Genomic DNA, 19,281 nt, shown 5'->3' on the forward strand with positions numbered 1-19,281 from the left:
AGGAGGCATTGTATTGAGTAAGTACATACAGTAAGTGACTATCTAGAATGACAGTGATAACAGCTCCCTAAGGAGGTACTCAAATATCAAGGCGCTTAAGGACCTCGCAACAGGTAGCGAGCGAGCGAAACCTCAACTCGCGAGGTACTATTCTATCTAACCGACGTCATAAGTATCTGTGTAGGTAATGAAGGATGTCCGCCGCACATCTACCTCGGAACTCGACACTGATCTGCTTACCTGGCATGTATGTACTTGGTATGTACCTACGTATTGCATTGAGTCACAGTCATTACATGGGACTCTACCTAACTTGAAACCAGAAATCTGCCCGCCCATTGATGCCAGACGGAAGACGGAAGACGGAAGACGGAAATATGTGGGCCCCCCAATACTTAACCCATTCCGTTCTAGGCTAGCTTCTTGGATCAGGCCCAAATGGATCTAGCTAAGTCCCAGGCTAGCGGACTGGGACTGGGCCAGGCCCGTGTTGCATCAATCTTATTGGTCGCCTGACATCAACAACTTTGAACTTCATCTGTGGTGTCTCTGTCTCTTTGTGCGCCCTTTCTCCTGCGCGTGCATGTGAGAAGCCCCCTCCGTCTGGAAAAGGAAGTCATATCGGCCTGATCACACTCAATCAGTCACCTTGCGCTCGCTTGCCCGCTCGCCGACATGGTGTTTCCAGACACAAACGAAACTTATCGGCAAGGCTAGCTCGCAGTGTCACGCGGGGGCAAGGGAGGCTCCTCGGCCGTCTTTCACCTCGGCCAGCCCAAACTAACTACCTACCAGTAACAAGTACATGCACTGTGTCCTCGTCACCAGGATTGCTTCTTCTTCAACACGCACCAATCGCTAGTTGTGTGTCGTGTTCCACACTTTCCTTTTTTTTTTTTTCTGTCGGAGAGCTTCTGCTGTTGTGGAGCACACATGCTTCTCACCTCTCTTTACTACCCACCCGGTTAGTTAGTATCTATTATTAAAACCCTGTACGAACATAACTGGCCAGCTCACTTTGTAGTTTGACGGTAGTTGTGTGCCCTACCTACGAGGAGGAGTTTTCTTGCCCCTTCTTCCCAGGCCCTTCAGAGAGCTTTCAGTTACCGGATATGGAAATTCACTCCCATGGGCCATGGAGAGGAACTAGGTACGTAGGCGGTATTGGCTCATGTCGGGAACCAATTCACTACCACCTACCACTACGCTTCGAGATTTCGCCACCCCGTCTTCCGTGTACTGCGTCACCGACGACCAACATCGCCCTGCCCTTCCTCCCTTTCCTTCGCTCGCTCCTGCCCACACCCGCCCAGCTCTGGACGGCGAAGGCCACTTACCTACTCTCACTATCCAACCCAGCCTACCTGCAGTAGGTCTCTGATTAGGCTCTCGTAGGCTTTCCATCTCTATTTTCTAGGCCTGCTGTATACCCGGGCTTCAAATTACGGGCGCCTTCTCTAGGGCCTGTGTAACGGTGGCCTCAGGCCGTTAACACCTATGTAGGTAGTCCAATCACCCAAGCCAATGGGCCTTCCCTTTGGCGGTTCCCAACCGTTGCGACTTTGGATGTAGGTCTGCATCTTCTTGTTCTTCAGGGCTTGCATGTTTTGCTTTTCACATCTCTATGTTCTATTGCTATCCCTCGTAGACAGAGCACAGTCTGTCGCTCTAGTAGGGTACCATGTATGCTTGTTTCATCTTTCATGGTCGATTTTGTACATAGGTAGCCCATTGGCAGTCTCAAAGGAACTGATTCTTGTCTAATGTGGCCAGGGCGAAACTACTTTGGGTCGGAGAGGTAGTATGGAGGTACGTTGAATGTGGAGAGCAAAAGAGGGGAATAGGAAGTTTGTAAATCTTGCACGAGAGGCTAAGGGATTGAGTGGACGACCATTGAAGGATTGGTGACACATATTATATTTTGGCCAGTATCTGTTTGGCCCATCTCATATCATCGCTTTCATCCATCGTCCGGATTGGAATAAGGCGTTGATGGGAAAAGCAAATCTTTCAAACGCCTCAAGCCGATCAACTCTACAAGAAACCCAATATCTGAAGTCCAGTCTCAAGAATATCCAATCTCAAACTTGCCCATCTCAGCGATGTCTCGTGTCCAAGTGTCGATATAAATCATCCAGTGTTGAGAAAGTTCGTGGGCATTTCGGGCATTTGAAACGTTGAGGGGGTGTCTGCTTGGGATAGGGAACTGAGCCGCAATGCATGCAGACTTGCGAAGGGTGTTTTTCGAGTAAGTGCCAGTGTAGATTTCCGGGGCGAGCAAACTCGCTAGTACAATAGGCACATCGAACGCGAGTGCCTTGCTCTCGAACATGTCGGGTCAAGTTAGTCTTTGCATATTTTCCTCTGAATTTCTTCCCGCAGTCGCAGTACAGGCCTCCCAGCTCCTTAATGGCCGCCTTTTCGACCTCTGTCCCTGAGCAACTATTAGACGAGTCGTGCACGAGATGGTTACGACTCACGTTGTTTGGGCGTCATCTCGCCATCGTCTAAGTATCCATGACCGCACTGGCGGGCAACATTTGGGTTGTTTGGAAAGTCGGCTTGGGTATTTTCCCCAGCCAAGGAATTTCCTGGAGAGCCGACGGGATAGACGATTGATGGCGACGTAGGCGTTGCTGGGTGCGAATACGCATAAGAGTTTTCGGAACTAGGAGAAATGCCAGGACGTTGTTGCTCTGCAAGGGGAGTGATGGGGGCATGGTTGAGAGGTGGTGAGCGGATAGGTATTTTGACAAAAGGCGACATCTTCAAAATCAGAAGTTGAATTGCCCGTAAAAGCTCAAGTAGTCCACGGTGTTGAATGATAATTGGAAATTTCTAGCAAGTGGATTATTTGTTCGAGTGTGGTGATTTGAATTGCTTGCAGCGGAAAGGCTGAAAGCAGCCGAAGATAGGAAGAGAGATGAATAGAGCGGGAGTCTCTAGGGGTAGCAGAAGGATGAGGGTCATGGGTGATTTGAAGACAGTGGGAAAGTCAAGGATGAAAGAAAGGGAATGGAAGAACTGGTGGTTGCGGTAGAGTGCTCGAGGGAGGAAGGTAAGCTCAACGACGAAGCCAAAGGTTGAAATCCATCCCACCAGTTCGTGAGCAGCCGAAGTTGGGCTGCGCTGGGGTGCCGACGACACTGTCGGCCGCTTTACCATCATTACATCCCAAAACCGCGTACAGAACATGGCTCGTCTCAGTGCCTAGCACCCAGCGGTCTTCCACATCGAGAAAGCTAGCCGCAAGCCAGGAATTGGGCAGCATTCGACACCACCAATACTTGGGACGACTGTTTCATGGACAATGGCATCATACTCATTGCCCATCTGTGCATGACCATGAGTACTGACCAGTGACGAGTTGTCCCGCAGTGGAGAGCTGAGTCCTGGTACCACTCGTACTTGATTCGTCGACAAGAAGATGATGAGAGAGACCTTCGTTTGGGAAAGGTCGCCAAGTCCATTTGTTGAGGCATGGTCGACCTAGACCCGGGGGGGCCAGGTTGGCATGACAGGAGGAAGGACCTTGGAGGAGCTCTGCGTTCATTCATCACATAAACACATCAGCGAGAAGGCAGCCTGTGCAATGTGCATAACACAGTGGCCGAGTCAGATAGACCGCGGCACACGTGCTGGAGGCACAAAACCTCCAAGCAGGATTGTGCCAATCGACATAGGAGGAATCTCTGGTGAGCTGCGAAGAGAGGGCTGCGTGATTCATTCCCATGTAAATCGTGGTTTGCTGCACCTTGGGAGCAGACGACGGGTATAAAGACCAACCTTTAGAAATTGCGAGTCATTGGGGTGACTTCCTTAAGATATATATCTCCCATGATATCAGACCCTTTCAACTGTTCGTGCGAGAGACGGAGAAAATCGCAATCTGGTAGTGAGGACTTTTGCTCAAACTACTCCATAATTTCCTGGCCCTTTCGCACATGGTCACCAATGAGCAAGGTGATAGGCATGACTTTGGTGTGTTTAGCAGTGGCAATGGCTGTTGCCGAGGGCGCCTGTGGCGCTGCTGAGTGCCCGGAGGCTTGCTGTGGTGCTTATTAGTGGTTAAGGGGTGCACGCTTGTAGGGCACACACTGAGACCCTCTGTCTCCTCCCTTGTCGAGCTGTGAAACGTGTCCAAAAGTCCATGTCCAGGAGCGCAAGACCTTGACTTTTTCACTCTGCGCGCTCGTGCGACAGGAGACAGCATTTCGGTCGTGTTCCGCAGTGCGGCATGACACTGTCCCACAGCAGTTACGCGACATGTATGAAGTTTGTCCGAAGTCGTTGAGTGTTGTCGGAGGTACAAAAAGGGCACCTTTTCTCGACTTGCGGGGGGCAAGCCAAAAGTCCCAGGGGCCTTTGGTGTGGCTTGCATTGGCGCCTTTGCCTGGATGGAAGTCTTTCCTTCAACCGGCATCCTCCTCGGATGATCCATCGATCTCCTCTGATCCGTTCACTACAGCAGAAGGCAGCATTAAAGAGGCATGGACCCGGAATTAGAAGTAATGAAATGGTTGAACTCAGCTAAATGCCCACCGCTTCTCTCCCAAACCGCAACTGCCAATTCTTACAGCCTCATCATCCTCATCAGCCTCATCAGCCTCATCCATAGATGTCACATCAGTCAAACATGTGACGGATACAGCACACAATTAACACTATTCCAAAGCCTCCTAGAGCATTAAATGGATGACATCTGAGTTGGGTTAAACCGAGCTTATAACGAACAATGTTAGTCAGGCTATTCGAACTTCCTACCACGATGATGCTCCGAATCTACGAAGAACTCTGTTCCATCTGTGGCATTTCTAGCCTTGCGAAGAGTACTAACCCGTCCTGCGGCATCTTGAAACGTGACTGGGGCTATTCGCTCAGTTCAATCGTCAAGAGAACTTCCTCCAGCTCTGCACATTATACGGGATAATCATTAGTCTGAGCTACATGCCTAAAATTGCTCATAACCATACGAAACATTGTCCAGATTCTACCCCTCGTCCCGCCCAAAGAGATATGGTGCAGCGATGCAGGTCATTGAATGGAAAGTCCATCTCCTCGGCCGTTTTGGCCGAATAACGTAAGGAGTTGCTCCAAGATAAATGTCGACAGTGTCCTCCTTTATATGAGGAGTATGTCTTCCCTTCTCATACCCTCTGATATACTTTCGATGGAGCGGGCTTCGTCGGGGCGAATGCCGCAGATCGCGCATGCCTGACTGTAATCCAACCCGAATATCCCAATTCTCTCGTACCTCGTCCCGGCTGTGGGCGACACCACTTTCCTCAACAGTAGGCCGGCCAGAGTTGTTGCTTCCACTCCCGATCGCTCCTGCCATTGTGTGCAAATAGGGAGGAGAAACACATCCATGGAATCAGACTCTGGCATCATTGGCGTATCCAAGTAGATGGTGGGCTCCATCGAGTATTGTTGCAGGTTGTTGGAGTAGTCTTGACTGTCGAGCACCAACGTATATAGTCCGTCCTCTTCGGGGTTTCCGTCCATATCCCGACTCGCAATCTGAAGACAAGCCTCAAATAGAGAACCTCGAATCTTCATCTGCGCTGATGATACCCTGGCTAGTCGGCTGCCCTTGGGCTGTTCGACATTGGTGCTCAAGATGTCCATGACGACCTTGTCACACTTGGCAGGCCAGTTCCAGATGACCTTGGCTTCCAAGGACGCCCAGGACCAGGATGGAGCCCGATAGTCCTCGTCTCCTGCCGAGGCACTCCTCACCGATGGAGTGCCGTCAGCTTGCCTTCTGCCTAAGACATGCCAGAGCAGGCTCTGTGGTAACAGTGCATTATCCCACAGTCCAGCAAGATATCGTTCATTTGTGGCTTCAGTGACTTTTTGAGCAATGCCGGAAATCGCGACGAGTTTGTCCTCGGCATAGCTCAATTTGCATTCCATGTATACTTCAACGATCCTGCTCCAGACCTCATAGACCCAGTAAGGCTCGTCAGTTTTTGAGCCCGGTGATAGCCAAGTCGAGATCAGTCTCGGCAGGTATTTGGATATCAATGACGCATCGGATGGTCGCTTGTATGCTGGATTGAGGATTTTGTCAGCCTGCCTCCAAGCATGCATTTTTCGGTTGTGGAACTGCTCGGGGATGCCATCAGGATATGCTTCGCAGGCCATTTCACACCGGCACTCCCAGAATATCTGCTCCTGCCCGAAATGAATAGTCCGTGGGCTGAGCAAGCGCTCTTGAAGAACCCATCCTCTTGTATGTAAAGCCGTGTCGGTAAGGCTGTTGCTCCAGAAATCATCATAGCCGATGACGTACGTCTTTTCTCTGTTGTGCAGTTGAGGATCAGACAACGGATAGGGCTCCGCCATGTAGACGAGCCTCTCCGTAAAACATCCTTTTTGAGGGTCTGCGCTCGTAGCGGCAATGTTGCAAAACGAATTTGTGTAGATGTCGCCCATCTTCGTGCTCTCTGCAAGCCAGTCGTCCCTGGAGTCTTGGATAATGCATAATGCATCGATCCAGATGTATTCGACCCCCATCCAGATGGTAATTTGCATAGCATCCTGGAATCTTTTTGGAAGTGAATTGATCGGAGACCACTCCGCAGATAGATGTTGTTGGTTCGCTGTCGTCAATGTGACTGCTGTTCCAGCTCCCCAGCAATGGCTCAGCGTGACATATCTTGGGGGTCGGGATCTCTTTGCAAACTTTTCCAATCGGAACGTGTTCCTAGTTGTCGGGTTGATGTGCAGTAACCGGGCAGGAGAACCAGCCCCAGTGCGCCAGTCTTGGTTGCATCGAACGTGCGTCGCACGACAATTATCAAGCCATTGCCGAACTTGGTCTTTACATTTTCCTGAAAATGTATTTGGTGTTAAAGCGAGTGGTTCACCCGAAGCAGACACCTCTAGAGAGATCCGTTAGCGGCAGAACCGACAGTAATTGCGATCGAGATATTTACCGTTCTTCGGAAGAATTTTAAAAACGCCGCTGCAGTCGAAAACCTGCTGTTTAGCGATGGGTGCATCTCCATTTAGGATTTCGGTAGTAAATTCTAACTCGTAATGGTCCTCCAAGTGAGGAGCAGAGCCATCCGCGTCGAGGGCACGGAGTTGGTAGAACGTGCGAAATGTGTGCGCTTGTTCTCGAAGCTCGGTGCTGCAATCTCTATAGATTGTCCAGCAGATGTAGCACCCCTGCCGAACAGCATCATAGAAGTCGCCCGCACCGACGTGGTGAGAGCCTGCCCATTCGTTCGGTCCTTCAGGGTGTTCAAAGAGGGCTGGCTTGGTGCCAGTCCAGTTTCCCGGTGGATGTGTCTTGACCACCGACAATAGGTCGATACATGCATTACATAGCATAGTGTCTTGTTGAGGGGGCATTCTGTGGAAGTGTTATTGTATTTTCCCTGGCAGGGTATTGTGTGTACGTGCGATGTGCTGGCAGCTTTGTTGAAGTTGACGCACCAGGACCATGATTGCAGCATATATGTAGCTCTGAAGCTGCACTGCCACTTCAGTCACCGGCGTCTGAAACCGGGCTACATATCAGTAGCTCAAGTGCCAGCAATTCCACCGGACGAAAGGCTACCTGGCAACTAGAGTCAAGGCAGTCATCGCCTCCACATCGGAGTGGATCAATCATCAAAAGTCGGATTCCATGTCGCGAGCCTAGGACTGTTGGGTAGAGCCTTGCCATTAAGAAGGGGCTGTTTTGTAAGAATGTGTGAGATTTTCTCCTCGAGGGAAGGTTGGAGCCTTGTGGGTTAGTATCACATGAGCGCAATGTGATTGGCTGGTATCCAACCAAGAGTGAGTCCTGGATCGTGTTACAGCTCCCTCAACTCCGTCCACCATCCATCCACCACCCTCCCCATCATTTGGCCACCGCATCAGCTCCTCTCAGCACTTTACACTTGAGGGGGTCGAGCAATATATTTATTCTTCCGGCCTCCCCATCTAGTCAAACGTGCCTCTTGTCCTTCGTGGACTTTGGTGTCTGATGGAGTGGCACTTTTGGCTCATACATGCCCCATGCACCAGGCCATGTTGCGCCACAAAACCCTGGGACTACCAAGGACTTCCGCTCAATTCCTTCTTATTCTCTCATGTGCTCTATCTGACATGGTCTGACTCTCTCGGTGTGTGTCAATATTCCCATTAAGATACTGACACTGCCGCGCTTCTTCGAGGCAGCTGCTTTGTCGCGTGCCTGGACAGATCGGCCTAGGCTGTGCGAGAGCTTTCCCCAAACAATCATGCAGCAGTTAACGGATAGAACAATTGCTGAGAAAGACGGCAGCCTGCCGTGACCTTGAAATGCCTATCAGTACTTCGTGGAGATGAGGCATGCCACTGAGTTCAACTAGGTTCCGCGAATGATTAATTAACATCCAAACCATTCTGGAGGTTGTTGCGAATTGAATAATTAATTGGCTGGCAGGCGAAAAGCGTGAGGCTGGGCAGATATTGCTCAAGCACCACGCGCCATCCAGCCCTTGTCGATCGAAGTGTCCGAAATCTGACCTTTATTTGGCGTCTGGATCTCCTACGAAGGCATGAAAGGTTCCTTGTCAGTTCTGCGGCGTGGACATTTAACACAGGATCGAGCTCGCCATGTGACGTTTAGATTACCATCCACAATCTTGGTGCATCGTCCTTTTTGTTTTCCCCGGAGACCGTTTCATTTACGATATCTTTGTTCTTCCCTGATTGAGAGAACATACCGATCTTTCCCGAGGAATTAGTTGCTTGAACAGGACTTTCTCTGTATGATACACTGGGTTTTGAGAGCGAGCAGATCCAACCTAGCCGGCCGCCAAACTTCAAGGGCTTTCATCTCGCAGGATGTACATTCAGCGTGTACCTGACGACAACTTCACTGGAAGAACGCCGATGCCCAACCGCTGAGTGGCGGATCCAAGCCCTCGCTCGAAGTCCTGGACTGCGTTTTATGCTGCTGCATAGCAATAGCGGTCACGCCTGCCTTCGGTTCCGTTGCAGGGTAGGCGGCACGTGATAATATATTTTGTTTGGGCGTCCTCGTAAACGTCTCGATGTATCACATCGTGAGGCAAAACCCATTGTTGCCTGCCTAACTTGGCAGCAAGACTACTCTTTGCATTTAAGCTCTCACGGCTTCATCAACTTGCTAGATGCGCAAAGAGTGAATTCCGTCGGCAGTTATACGATGGCCCTCCAAGCCACCCCTCCGGGGAAGAATATGTGACCAGCACTACTACCGGGTCGACATGGACCGCTTTCCGCTCTTCGGCTATATTCTAAAGCAAATCATCCCGATCAGGCTCCGGCATGATGAGGTTCCGTATGATGGAGGAGGATTCCACAAATTCGGGGAACGCGCAGGCTTTGACTTCAGAGAACTCGGGGAGGGTCTCTTCCTCGGAAACCATTCCCTCCTTAAGCGGCAGCCATTGTCTGTGTATGCCTCCCTCATACAGTCTTGGTTTTACTGGGGGTCGTTACACGAATGCCTTCTTCAGTGCAACACGGTTGAAATTGAGGATTATCGTGAACAACAGAAGGGACCAGATGAAGACTGTCGCGTGCTAATAACGACGAAATTTCTAGAGCGCGATTTGGTTGCTACCGCGCAGAGGCTGCAAGCCGCAGATCCAGCTGGCCCCCCGACGCATATCAAATACGCAAACGATGTTCTCGTAAGCAGTCGCTTCCTTCTTAGAGGGCCGTCTGGTCAAAATTGAGAAAGCCGCTGAGAACCCTAGTGACGAGAGAGCACAAGTTTGGACAGCACATGACCGCGATGTCTGCCCACACGATCTCGAACTTTCGCTGTGCTGCCTTGGATACACGCTTACGTATGCCATAGACGCCATTTCTGTAGAGCTTGGTCTGTCTTCTTCCGAACACAATGCACGCTCCGCTGGACATTGGTATACACCTCCTTTTCTGATCCGTCTCTTGGAGAATTTGGGATTCTGTAGGAGTGATAGCCACCATTTCGAAGGTATTTATGGCTTTGTTACTGCATGTACGAGGTATGGGAGTCACGTTTCCCAGCCTCAGCAAGAGAGGCAACCACTCGAATTGCACGGCAGAACGATGTGAGGCTGATAACATCAAGCCTCAAGAGTATCAGCAGAAGCACGTCCAGCATAGCTGCACATGCTCGGAGATCTTGCCACGCGAGGCATGGGATGCCATGCTTAAAATCATCGAACAGGGTGGGATACGTCTTGTGAGAGTGAAGCCTCGCTCTCACAGTCTTGGTGGCAGTATCGACTTCGAAATCGTGCTAGCGGGCCCTAGCACCCGCTATCTTGCGTATAGCCACGTTTGGGCCGATGGTAGAGGAAACGTGTCAGGTAACGAAGTATATGAATGTCAATGGCGTTGGCTCCAAGAATGCGCACAGCAGTATGGGAAAAGAGACATGGACATCTGCAGCGCGCCTAGCGAGAATCTGCTATTTTGGATTGACACTTTCTGCGTGCCGCGAGGCTGTGACGAGCGTATGTGGCAGCTCCGCACCAAGGCCATCTTGTCCATGTCAGAGATCTACCGAAAGGCAGAGGTGGTGGTAGTTCTGGACTCTGCCCTCGAGAATGCCGAAATCACGTCGGTCCTCGAGTTCGGTATGCTATTGAAGTTCTGTGGCTGGGTCCCGCTGTGTCTGGAAGTTGCGCGAAGAAGCAGTCCCGCAAGAGTTGATAATCAAGACGAGAAGGGGCCTCGCCAATCTGCGAATGATCAATTACCAGATGGCGAAAGTGAGGTATCCTTGCAGAGAGGGAAATGAATGGCGAATCCTCGCCCGGAATGGAAGAAGAGTATATGCATGCAATGCTCCAAAATTGTCAGATGATCGACAGATTTTCGCCCTCTGTGAAGGCGACCTTTTTCAATGCTCGGAGAGAGGTGCACAAACGAGCCACATCCTATCCTAGTGATAGATATCTGGTTATGGGTATTATCAGCCAAGCAAATAAAGAGACGCTGTTAGCTCTCCAAGGAACCGGCGACGATAACCGGAACACCGAGGAGGTTGGACTGGCCAAGCTGAACTTGATCCTGCTGTCAGCGTCGACGATCCCTCACAGTGTGATATTTACGACGGATTAGAGGTTTGCAGAGTTTGGCATGCAGGGGGCTCCCGAGACGATAGGCGGCGATATTCCCGAAGACAAGAGTGATGTTCCGGCTCGAAGGATTCCCGGCAAGGGCGCGATCGTCAGACTTCAACGATGGCGCATCGTCAGCTCGCCACAGAAGCTGCACATCTCGGCCTCTTTCATCACGGTCAAGTTGGAGCAGGCCGCTCGATATCAAGACCGATACAAGCTTGCTGTCTGGCCGACAGACAAAAATCGGAAGGACTTTGTCACTCTCGTATCCCTCATTAGCCCGAACGCAAGGCTGGCGATTATTCTGAGCGCTGTTCCGGGTCTGAATGACACAGCTGTCAATTTCAAGCTCGGGCTTCTCGTTGAAGAAATCAGAAGCCTAGTGGGCGAGGGTGTGCAGGACGTCGAGGAAGATAGCGTCGTACATGTCAAGTACCTCGCGGTTCTTAGGGTATATGCGATACACGGCGACGGCAACTCCATGCAGGGGATGGAAGCGGAGTGGTTCAATCAAGGCATGGACAAATTATGGTGTATTGGATAACAGTCCGTAAGCGAAACTGCAAGACCTCTATTCTCGGTCCTACGATCCCGACTCTTCCGGCCTCAACTCCTGGCCCAAGGCTCCCACCCGGTGAACCGGGTGAGCGCAAAGCCGCGGCACCCCTGATCCCAAAGAATGTGAGCTGGGCAAGCGAGAAGATGGACCCTCCTCGCCTCCTCTTTCCCCCGACTTACACAATGTGTTAAGCAAAGGACTCCATGCTTTGAATTTAAGTATCCACAACACACAGCTCAGTTATCCAATGTCATCAAGCAATCGCGGAAAATGTCTGGCTTGCCAGTATGCGGTTTAATATTTTTTTCCTTGTTGAAGAAGAGGCAGTGCGACAGCCTACCCAAGCCATTGAATTGGTGATTCAAATCCTCTGAAATAGAGCTCCTCGTCCCTTTTGCCCGTGCAGGCCTGTAGTCATGTCTCAGCAGCCTCCGAATTATCAAATGCTCGGCCAATCAGACAACCATTTCTCCCTTCACAAGGCTGGCCAAGGTATCTCCCTTCCACCAGAGTGCTTGTGCTGAGACAATCATTCCGACAGCAATCCGTTCGATCCAATAATCGCAAAGACGCAAGCATTTCATCTGGTTCTGTCCGATTCAAAAGCCGACCGTTTAGTGTGGTCAGGCCTTCTCCCTCAACCGCATATAAGTCAACAATCCCCACTGCACGACGAAAAAACTGGAATGGTGGTCAAGTTTCTTTCCCGGATGGACGAGCTGGATATCATATCGTCGCAGAAGTTCGGGGATGACTTTGTTCATCTCGAGCAGAGCAAGGTGTCGTCCGATGCACACGTGCGAACCGCCACCAAACTGGCAAAGCTGAGTTAGGTCCGGATTTCCCGCGTCTTGCTTTGGAGTTATGGGTGCATTTGAACTCACCTGGAACATGCACCGATCCATCATCTTGATCTTCTCCTTATCATTGTCGAGCCATCTCTCGGGTCGGTACACCTCGGCATCGTCGCCAAAGACACTCTTGTTTCTGTGTAAGACCCACCCATTCACGGCGACAGCCGTGCCCTCGGGTAATTTGACACCATCGATCTCGGCGCCGCCAGGAGGGACCTTTCTTGTAATGTTCAACCCGACAGCAGGAGCAATTCTCATGGCTTCCTTCAGACAGGCTTGGAAATAGGGCAGATTCTGTGCCTCGTTGTACGTGACCATCTCAGACAAATCGGCAGACATGATCTCCTCAACCAGCTTGTCGTAAATTCTCTTGTTGGACAAGACATACCAGAAGAAGCTTTGCATCGTGCTTGCGGTGGAATCGCTACCTGCGAAAATGGCGCCGTGTGCAATTGCGAACACATCTCCAGGGCCTAGGGCTTCGGGATGTTCTTTCTGTGCTACGATCAAGCTGTTGAGCAGATCCTTATACTCTACTTTCTCTCCTTCCGGACCCTGGCGCTGTTGGAGTTGTCCCAATGCCGTCTTCGTGATGAGAGCATTTTTGCTGGACAAGAATGGAATAAGGTTCCATAGTGGATTTCGTCGGAACAGGTAGTCGAGCCAGGGGACCTGGCCCACAATACCGTTGTACCATTGAGAGTTATCGATCGTCTTGATGGCACGGTCGACATCGACACCCGCCTCGAGAAAGCCGAACTTCTTGGAGAACGCCACTTCGCCCAGAACCTGGAAGCAGTAAGTAGTCGGATCTTTCATGTCTGCACTCCCAATGGGAATGAGTCTGGTATCTAACTCACATCAAACGCAAAGAAATGAAGCCAGTCGCCAAAATCGCAGATCTTATTATTGTCGGCGAACTCGTCCAATTTGGAGATCAAGAGCTTTTCGGTTTCCTCGATTCGAGGCGTACATTGTTGCATCGAGGCCAGGCTGTAAGGAGTTGCTGCATATCGCTTCTTAACGCCGTGAACAGCCTCTCGAGTCTCGGTGAATATGTCGGGGTTCTCGGGGGGCGGGAACACTCCATAGAAGTCTGTCTTATGGAACCCCTTCCCGGTCTTGAACAATTCAACTGCAGCTTCGGGGTTCGAAAATGACACTTCGTTTGGTGCGATGCGGACGACCGGGCCTAAGGGGCGTCAGCTTTGTCCAGGGCTCCAAACAGGTGAATCCACTACCATATTTCTTGTGAAGCGCAATGTGATGTTGTTCGGTCTGACCAGACCAAGTGCTCCATACTGTCAAGGTTATAATCAGTTCTGAATGCCTCTCCGTGTGCTTGCACTTTTGGAACCCACCTTTCCAGGCTCGTGTGCACGAGGCGATGAATGGCCCAGGGAATTGCCGCAGAGGTGAGGAATAGCGTCTCCATAGAGGTCGCACAAACAGGAGCAGGAAGAGGATCACGAAAGGATGGGCAGCCACAAACTGCCATGCGGTCACAACCGCGGACTTGGTCAAGGGTGCTTCTTCAGTCGCTTTGATCTCCATGTTGGTATAGGGTTCTGGTGAAGAGCAGTCGAGGTGTCGTTTGACGAAGAGAATGAATGATTAAGAAGGAGCGAGCCGCCATCCCAAGAAACACCATGACGCCTATGCCACTCAGGGTAGTCCTGAACAAAATCATCGTCCCTGCTCCTCCACGCTGCCACACAAGTTCTAGGAGAGTGGTCGGATTTCCCCATCTTCGCGAAACAACAAATGCCCCACACACTAGCCCCACGATCTGAGGCCATCGAGAGTGAGCTGATGGGCTTCCACTGGTCCACAGACATGCCCAGGATGGGTGACGGGGCTGACCAGGAGGCAATGCGCTGGGGATCTTGTCCGTGGAGGGATCTGAATTGATGTTGTAGCAGATGGGGTAAGAATCGAGCAGACGGCCGTGGCTAAACTCTCTCTGGCCGTCTCAACTGCCGAGCGGTCTCGCCCTGTGCTATCTTCATCACTCTAAAGAAGCCACGGGGTGTCAGACCTTCAGCTGCTGATCCTCAGATGTCTGCTGGTTCGGCTTGTTATCCTCGAACAATAAGCCGTCGATTCTCAATGCCGCATTCTGGACCTTGTGATTGAGGAATTGCCATGTAGAATGTTCGCATTTTTCTCTCTTGGAACCACCATCAACGCCATGGAAGCCGCCGAATCTTCTCCACATGGCGCTAACGGTGGTTCAAAGAGTTTTCGAGTCTGTGTCCGCAGTAAGACTTGGATGTCCCGAATGGCCGTTGAACAGCCTACCCCACATGTCGAACTGATGTACGAGGCCCAGAGGTGGTGAAGCTTCTGTTCCCTCCGGCGGCATTCCGGAGATACCCCTTTTGAGATGTCTTATCATACCACATGTCAGCTGGAGTCGTGGGATGTGTCTAGCATTGATCCTGGATTGTCGATGTGCGGCGTCAGTGCTGCGTCCATGTTTCTGTGCCTGCTTAGCTGGCATCCTCGAGGAACCCACCAAACAGTCAACGGCGTAGGGAGGGTTCGATGGGGTTCGATCAAAGGAGAATGTCCCGATCACTTTGGCCAAGTGTATCGAACGAAGTGGATGTGGGTTTCAACATGTGCTGACTGGCGGCTGAAGTCTACGTGTGATGTTTGAGCCTAGGACGAAACATTTCATTCAATGTGACGGATGTGGTGGCGTCAATGCACGTTGCGATGGAGGTCGACACGGCACAATTCTTCGATCCATCACTCTGGCAAGCCCGTCGCTGCGGACAGCGAGGTGAGTTCGAGTGCGAGGTCAGGGTGGAGAGGAATCAGCTGTTCTCAGGCTCTGACCACGGCAAGGACGGGACGGAATATGATGGATGGCAGTAATAGATTGTGAACGAAGTTCAGGTGTGAGGTATTAGAAGCATACTGGTATCGGGATATGCCATCTCTCGCCAGTGGTACTACCATTTGTAAGTCACGCGCTCTCTTCATCAACAAGCTCCAAGCCTGCAAACAATTAAAAACTTGAATGCTCCTGTCTGATCGTACATGTCCGTTACTACCCAGTGGATTTGGCTGCTTCGCAAGCCCAAAGGTTCCCGGTGCTCTGACACTCTTGCTGTCTGTCCGCCTCTCTGCCCTCAGCTCTTCCTCTTCCGTTCACGTACTCCGTCTGATGTGGACACGCTTTCCACAGGCTCGCCATTGACGAGAACAACTGGTTTGCCTCCAGCGATTTTGCCATTTTCTGAGGCCTTCTTTCCTTCGCTTGGCGCATCTTCAATCTCCTCATCCTCATCCTCGTCCTCACTTCGTTCATCGGCCCGGACATTCGAGAAGACAAAGTTCTTGGCGATGCGGAGGATCAGGAACAGCCAGAAGAGGTTTACAGCCTGAAGGGAAGCGAGAAGGGCAAATGTGATGATCTGGCTAATCCAGCATTTGTATTGCTGAGTCTCCCAGTCCAGCTCGTAAGGTCCCACGGTCCGGAATTCGGTGAGGGTTGCCCACAAAATGCGCAGGTTGATCCAGTGGCGAAGGTAAATCCAAACACACATAAATAGAAAGTAATAGGGTCCTACGATGATCGAATCTAGATAATTGAGGGTCTTGGAAGTCTGGAAGCGGTCAGTTTTGGAGATAACCAGCTCTGCGCAAGGTCACGGCTTACCGCGAGGAAGAAATCGCTGATGTCATGGGTGATGTAGACAGCAATGCCCATTTTAGCAAAATGAAAGCGGTAGCTCAACGCAATAAGGGAGAGGGTGACAATGTGGTGAAAGACCAACTCTTTGAAGTCCTTTCGAGGCTTTTCCAGTTGCAGCATGAGGACGAGGGCTTGCTGAGCCCAGTAGGCCGCCTGCAACAAGTAGTATGCCTTGAACACGCCCTCATGCTTTCGATGAGGGAAACCTTCGAACATTGCCGTGGTATTGAAGTACCAAAGGGTCCCCTTGGACATGACATAAAGGCCAAACGGACCAAAAATGCCAAAGTAGATGGCCGTGTAGACTTGTTCCATAAAGCGTGACTGCTTCGCTCTCTTTTTGATGCCACATCTGATGGCAATGGGACGGATCAACCTCTGCATTAAAAATTCTCTTGTAAAGCTCAGGACGATCGTGTAAAAGGCCACAAAGGCAATGTCTGCTTTCCCCTTGCCATACATGTCAGGCCCGCCGAGATAATCAGGTCCGAGATTGTACGATAAGAAAATCGCCTTGTGAAAAGGGTTCTGCTCTCCGGGATTGATGTAGTAGGCAACGAGGATCGCAACGGTGAGGATGAGCGGGTTCAGCCAGGTGTGCCGCAAGGATATTTGCTTCCATTTGTGAAAGGCCGACCTTGCTTTCCGCCTCTTCAAATGGGGTTTTGCGTCTTTCTCGTTTGCCTGTAAAGAGTCAGATAGGTGGCCCTCGAGATGATGTTGCTTCATCATACAGAAGTTGGGCGTGCTGCCATGGTAGCGAGTGCAGGTGCGCTGGTGTCTCCCCGGGGATCACCTCCAAGGTTGCTTGACGTTCGCCGTGGACGTGCCATGTTGTCGAAAATGATGTGAACAAGAGACCGCACGTTCCGAAGGCAACAGAATGTGGTTATGTGAGCGAACGTTTAAAAGGGTGGTTGAGAGTTGTGCGAAACTCAAAAGGGCATGTGAAATGGCCATGTCATATAATATTGTAGTAAGCCTCCGCAACAGGCTCCGTCGCTGTCCGGAGTAATAGTAGTATGCGTTGAGGGGGGTCAATGGACCCAACAGCAATCTCCTGGGAAAATCCAGAATCCTCAAATTGCTCGTATCACCCCGTATTCCGCGTATCACCCTCGCATTTAGAGCACCTTTTGCACTGGACATCAACAGGGCGTAATGCATGCCTACTAGCCAACTTACTCTGCTGGAACGAAATTGCGAAATGACGTTGGATCACAGAATGCTTTTTCTACACAGTAATTACCGCCGTGGCTTTGGATACTGCCCGACAGCGCCACACTTTCCAGCACCAAACTTGAATGTAGGAGCCTCTTCGTCATCGTTCCAATAGCCAGGTCGTCCCATGCATCAGTCGTCCTTCTGGCCTGTCTCGTGGTGGCCTGTACTGGACCGCTGTGTGGTATCAACGGTTCCGTGAAGCTTCGACGTCGCATCCATACCCTCGGGTTTCTTGCTTCTGTCTGCCTCGCCCATGAAGGGATTGTTTGCTCCAGAAACATCACCTTGGGCCTGCCAGAATTTAGCAAACCAAATCTCTTTCCGAGCACCAGCAGAGTCCAACTTACGTCTTTGGCACCCTTCTCTTCAGATTGTTTTGCTTGGTCCTCTGGTAATGCAGTCCCTTTGGGTGTTCTGCGCATTGGCGTCAGTCTACACCTCAAATTTGGACTTTCGCGAGCAGAAGCGTCATCTAGCTGGCAACACCTACGTTTCTTTATCATCCACCTCACTAGCGGCCTCTTCTTTGACTTCGTCCTGGCTCTCTTCCTCATTTCTTCCTTCCAATGTGCCCTCTATATCTTCCTTTGCGGGTTCTTCTTCTTCTGCTTCTTCTTCTTCTTTCGACGCTTCAGGAGGAGCTTCCTCGTGCTTCTCTTTGGTATGGGAGCCGTGGCCATGGTCGGACTTTTGGGGTCCTTGCTGCAATAACCAACCCGCAGCTGGGACAGTCACAACGAGGGAGGCGACTAGCCTACCCAAGCTGTGTCAGTGACAGTGACAGATCCGTCCGTAGAGAGGGAACTCACCAGGGAATGTCACTACTCTTGTGGGCGCCATGCTCGGTGGCATAAGTCCTCCGACCAACTCCACGAAGACTAGTTCGAGCTTGGGTTCCCGCACGTTTTAGAGAAAAGGACCGGAGGGCGCCCCGGAAGGCGGCTGGTCTGGGTAGCGGCATTGGAGGGCGAAGAAAAGTGAAATAGACGGAGTGAGAGAGGACAGCGATAGTCTAGAAGAGGGAGTATTGACTGAATAACGAAGGGTCTTTTGCCAATTGACGGGAAAACAGCTCCGGAAACAACTGGGACGAGAAGCTTTTGGAGCTCAGCCCAAAGCCTACCTACTGTAGCTCGCTAGGTACCCGAGAACGAAAAACATGCCGAGTACTTCATCGTCCATTTATGATTAGCCGCTCGCCGCTTTGCTCACACTCGGCTCACCTGCTGTTTCCTGAGCACTGCCTGAGCGTTTTGGTCTTCTCTCTTCCTCTTCATCTATAATATTAACTTTCGTCAACTTTAGACGACGAGACCCCTTTAAGATACTAGGGGTACTTAGTTGGGCGCCTTCTATGTAGCTCTATTACGTAGTAATGATGGATATTCGCTCACTTCGCTCGAAGGCCTACTGTTAGGGATTCCTTGGCAAGTAGGCAGAGTCTAGCGATAAGCGTATATGTAAGGTACCCCTATAGTATATGGTTAATACTGTACACGACTCGAAGCATAAGAGAAGGAAGGCTGCGCCTCCCCATGCGGGAAGTGTGCTAGTAATAAAGATGCACTCCCCGAGGCGCATCTATGTTTGGCTGGTGGCCTGATTATTCTCCGATGTATCAAGCCAACATCAAGCGTCCTCCTTCCGATGTTTAGCCGAACCCGTAACTGTATTTTTCGATGAATTAAATGATCGCTGTGAGAGTATGTTCCTGGATGCAGGCTCTGAAGTTCTCGCGCAGCGCGTGCGCGAGTTCGTTGAGTGCAGCCATTTACTTAAGTATAAATAAGCTAAAATCTACCGAAGTTAAGTGAATTCACACTATCTACATATAAAGGTAACACACAACTACCT

The 19,281-nt window shown here is 50.9% G+C and overlaps 6 protein-coding genes across 6 annotated transcripts; 2 read left to right on the plus strand and 4 right to left on the minus strand.

Moving 5' to 3' along the window:
- Positions 1 to 5,121: 5,121 nt before the first annotated feature.
- Positions 5,122 to 7,362, minus strand: Z519_08590 (uncharacterized protein; the record flags this gene model as incomplete). The annotated part of the gene is made up of 2 exons (XM_016766318.1): positions 5,122 to 6,887; positions 6,942 to 7,362. The coding sequence occupies 2 exons, from the start codon at positions 7,360 to 7,362 to the stop codon at positions 5,122 to 5,124; spliced, it is 2,187 nt and encodes a 728-aa protein (XP_016617476.1).
- Positions 7,363 to 9,230: 1,868 nt separating this feature from the next.
- Positions 9,231 to 9,704, plus strand: Z519_08591 (uncharacterized protein; the record flags this gene model as incomplete). Its single annotated transcript, XM_016766319.1, has 1 exon — positions 9,231 to 9,704. One exon carries the CDS (start codon positions 9,231 to 9,233, stop codon positions 9,702 to 9,704), a length of 474 nt encoding a protein of 157 aa, XP_016617477.1.
- A 296-nt stretch (positions 9,705 to 10,000) lies between these two features.
- Z519_08592 (uncharacterized protein) lies at positions 10,001 to 11,628 on the plus strand (the record flags this gene model as incomplete). The annotated part of the gene is made up of 3 exons (XM_016766320.1): positions 10,001 to 10,735; positions 10,822 to 11,036; positions 11,085 to 11,628. 3 exons carry the CDS (start codon positions 10,001 to 10,003, stop codon positions 11,626 to 11,628), a joined length of 1,494 nt encoding a protein of 497 aa, XP_016617478.1.
- A 638-nt stretch (positions 11,629 to 12,266) lies between these two features.
- On the minus strand, positions 12,267 to 14,051 carry Z519_08593 (uncharacterized protein; the record flags this gene model as incomplete). Its single annotated transcript, XM_016766321.1, has 5 exons — positions 12,267 to 12,458; positions 12,528 to 13,286; positions 13,358 to 13,689; positions 13,736 to 13,798; positions 13,859 to 14,051. The coding sequence occupies 5 exons, from the start codon at positions 14,049 to 14,051 to the stop codon at positions 12,267 to 12,269; spliced, it is 1,539 nt and encodes a 512-aa protein (XP_016617479.1).
- A 1,586-nt stretch (positions 14,052 to 15,637) lies between these two features.
- Z519_08594 (uncharacterized protein) lies at positions 15,638 to 17,036 on the minus strand (the record flags this gene model as incomplete). Its single annotated transcript, XM_016766322.1, has 3 exons — positions 15,638 to 16,114; positions 16,168 to 16,887; positions 16,938 to 17,036. 3 exons carry the CDS (start codon positions 17,034 to 17,036, stop codon positions 15,638 to 15,640), a joined length of 1,296 nt encoding a protein of 431 aa, XP_016617480.1.
- A 520-nt stretch (positions 17,037 to 17,556) lies between these two features.
- Positions 17,557 to 18,388, minus strand: Z519_08595 (uncharacterized protein; the record flags this gene model as incomplete). Its single annotated transcript, XM_016766323.1, has 4 exons — positions 17,557 to 17,718; positions 17,775 to 17,841; positions 17,918 to 18,181; positions 18,237 to 18,388. 4 exons carry the CDS (start codon positions 18,386 to 18,388, stop codon positions 17,557 to 17,559), a joined length of 645 nt encoding a protein of 214 aa, XP_016617481.1.
- Between the last annotated feature and the right edge of the window lie 893 nt (positions 18,389 to 19,281).

The sequence above is a fragment of the Cladophialophora bantiana genome (genome assembly GCF_000835475.1).
Source record: "Cladophialophora bantiana CBS 173.52 unplaced genomic scaffold supercont1.13, whole genome shotgun sequence".
Classification (NCBI taxonomy): domain Eukaryota; kingdom Fungi; phylum Ascomycota; class Eurotiomycetes; order Chaetothyriales; family Herpotrichiellaceae; genus Cladophialophora; species Cladophialophora bantiana.